Source organism: Chlorella variabilis (assembly GCF_000147415.1).
Source record: "Chlorella variabilis unplaced genomic scaffold CHLNCscaffold_31, whole genome shotgun sequence".
Lineage (NCBI taxonomy): Eukaryota > Viridiplantae > Chlorophyta > Trebouxiophyceae > Chlorellales > Chlorellaceae > Chlorella > Chlorella variabilis.
Window position 1 is genome coordinate 316,974 of NW_005435057.1, and position 2,897 is coordinate 319,870.

Here is a 2,897-nt window from a genome sequence, read left to right on the forward strand (position 1 = left end):
GGCCGGCCCCCCCCCCCCCCCCCGCTGACACCGGCGGCGCCTGCCGCTGGCCTCTGGCCGCCAGACGAGCGGTGGGCAGGTGGGCGGCCCTCCTGAGTAAGACGCAGACAGCATCAGAGGCCGGCGGTGGCGAGCGGGCAGGGGACGGCGGGGGCTGGGCAGACGAGCAGCGGCCTGGGTGCTGAAGTTATGCATGCCGCTCTGTAACGCTGGTACATCAGATTGCGTCCTTCCTTTGCGTTGGATGCGTGCTCCGCTGCCATATGAGAATGTGATGAGAGGCGGTGGCGGCACGGCGTGCGCGCTGTGCCTACCTCTGTCGCCAGCAAGCCCGCTTTCAGCCTTCCGCAGCATCTGCGCTTTCATCGTCCTCCAACGCAGCCCAAGTGTCGCTCAGGAGTGAGCAGGCTGCCGATCGTGCCACACGGTGGGTGCGATGTGGCGTGTGGCGCTGAACAGCGGTCGCTTGATCCTTCCACACGTTGCGGGCACAGTGGTCCGCCGCACGCCGCATGCCCGCCCAAACCTCCGCACCCCTCTGTCCCGTCTGCCCGCCCGCCTGCCGCAGCGGTACACCCGGGGCAGTTGCACCAGCTTCTCCACGCTACCAGATGGCTTCATCCACCTACATCTCGGCGCTGCTGAGGCGCCTGCGCAGCGGCGGCGAGCATCAGTCGGTGCAGGCTGCCGGGACGCTGGTTGACCTCTGTGCCGGCAGCGATGACAACCGGGCAGCCATTGTAGCGGCAGACGCCATTCCCGCACTGGTTCAATGTATCAGCAGCAGCGGTGTTAGCGATGATTTGCTGGAGGCTGCAGCCACGCTGCTCCGCAACCTTTCTGTCGACAGCCCTGGCACCGCCGCATCCATCGCAGCGGCCGGTGCCATATCAGCATTGGTGCAACGCGCGTGCAGCAGCTGCAGCGAGGCGGTGCAGTTTCAGGCAGCCGCGACGCTCAGCTGCCTCTCTGTGGACAGCCCTGACTGCAGAGTGGCCATTGCAGCGGCCGGCGGCATCCCAGTTATGGTGCAGCTCCTACGCAGCAGCACCGCCAGCGAGGAGGAGAAGGTTGTAGCAGCCGGTGCGCTTGGCTGCCTCTCTGTGGACAGCCCTGGCACCAAGGCAGCAATTGGAGCGGCCGGAGCCATCCCTCTGCTGGTGCAGCTCCTGCGCAGCACCGCCAGCGAGGAGGTGCAGGTGGTAGCAACCCAAGCGCTTTGCTTCCTCTCTGTGGACAGCCCTGGGAACAAGGCAGCCATTGGCGCGGCCGGCGCCATCCCTTTGCTGGTGCAGCTCCTGCGCAGCACTGCCAGTGAGGAGCTGCAGATTGCAGCAGCCAATGCGCTTCGCTTCTTCTCTGAGGACAGCCCTGGGAACAAGGCAGCCATCGGCGCGGCCGGCGCCATCCCTGCATTGGTGCAGCTCCTGCGCAGCACCACCAGCGAGAAGGTGCAGCTGAGAGCAACCTTTGCTCTTGGCTGCCTCTCACGCGACATCCCCGACAGCAGCGCGGCCATTGCAGCAGCAAACGGCATCGCTGCTTTGCAGCAGCCGCACAGCAGCAGCCCAAGCGAAGCGGTACGAGAGGAGACAGCTGCTGCACTACGCAGCCTGTCCCACAGTGGGCAGGCCGGAGCGGTGCTGAATGCTGAAGGCGCTGCACAAGAGGCACACGTGAGCGCGCCCCCCACAGCAGCAGAGGCAGCACCCGCAACAGAGGCAGCTCCAGTGGTTGCAGCAGATGCAGCGGCGCCGGCTGTTCCTTCCGCACCACCACATGTTGCCAGGGTGTGCGCAGCGGCCGGCTGCGGCAGCACGCATCACCTGAAGCACTGTTCTGCGTGAGTGGATGCTTGAACTGCGGCAACAGATTGGCTTGCCAGTGCATTAAGCTGGCCCTGGGATGGCATCCAGCCTGTCTGCCTGGCGCACTGCTTCGCTTACCCTCCTGCCCTGCCTGCCTCCTGCCTGCAGGTGCCGGGGTGTGAGGTACTGCAGCGAGGCCTGCAGCCACGCGCACTGGCGAGCGCACAAGCCGGAGTGCCGGCGCCTGCGCGCCGCGGCTGCAGCTGCTGCTGCCCAGCCCTAGCTCCACCCCTGGGGTGCGCAGCCATGTGGCGCCAGCTCACAAACCTAAACAGTCGCCAAACCACAGCGAAGAGAAAGAGGTTTCAGCACCACACGTGTGGCTACCATCTCCCAGCCTAAGGCACCCGAGCATCCGCAGCTTTGCCACCATCGCATAACCAAATCCCGTGCATTCTGGCCCTGCTTTGCTGCTGTTTCGATCCGTCTTGCTTGCCACTGAAAAACATTCGAGACAGAGTGGGAACAGAAAGGAGCAAGAGAGGGAAGGACTGCCTGCATGAAAGGGGAACAACCTACTACAGCAGAGAAGACAGAAGCAGCAAGACGGCTTCACGGGCTGCCAGCGCTCGCCCCACACGCGGCCGCATGCGACGCAGGCGGCGGAGGAGGGCGAGCAGTTCTTATGAACCCCCTCTTCCTGCCATGCCTGCCGCCGGCAGAGCCGAAGCCGGCGCCTGGCGGCAGCGTGAGGGCTTCACGGGCTGCCAGCGCTCGCCCCGCATGCGGCCGCATGCGAGGCAGGCTGCGGAGGAGGGCAAGCAGGGCTATGAACCCCCTCTTCCTGCCATGCCTGCCGCCAGCAGAGCGGAAGCCGGCGCCTGGCGGCAGCGTGAGGGCTTCACGGGCTGCCAGCGCTGGCCCCGCACGCGGCCGCATGCGAGGCAGGCTGCGGAGGAGGGCAGGCAGGGCTTATGAACCCCCTCTTCCTGCCATCGCTGCCGCCGGCAGTGCGCCTAGCGGGGTCCGGCGGCAGCGTGGGGGCTTCACGGGCTGCCAGCGCTCGCCCCGCACGCGGCTGCATGCCAG

General features: G+C 66.4%; 1 protein-coding gene across 1 annotated transcript; it reads left to right on the top strand.

The window, feature by feature from the left end:
* Positions 1-611: 611 nt before the first annotated feature.
* On the top strand, positions 612-1,990 carry CHLNCDRAFT_141124 (hypothetical protein; the record flags this gene model as incomplete). The annotated part of the gene is made up of 2 exons (XM_005843375.1): positions 612-1,623; positions 1,977-1,990. 2 exons carry the CDS (start codon positions 612-614, stop codon positions 1,988-1,990), a joined length of 1,026 nt encoding a protein of 341 aa, XP_005843437.1.
* Positions 1,991-2,897: the final 907 nt, after the last annotated feature.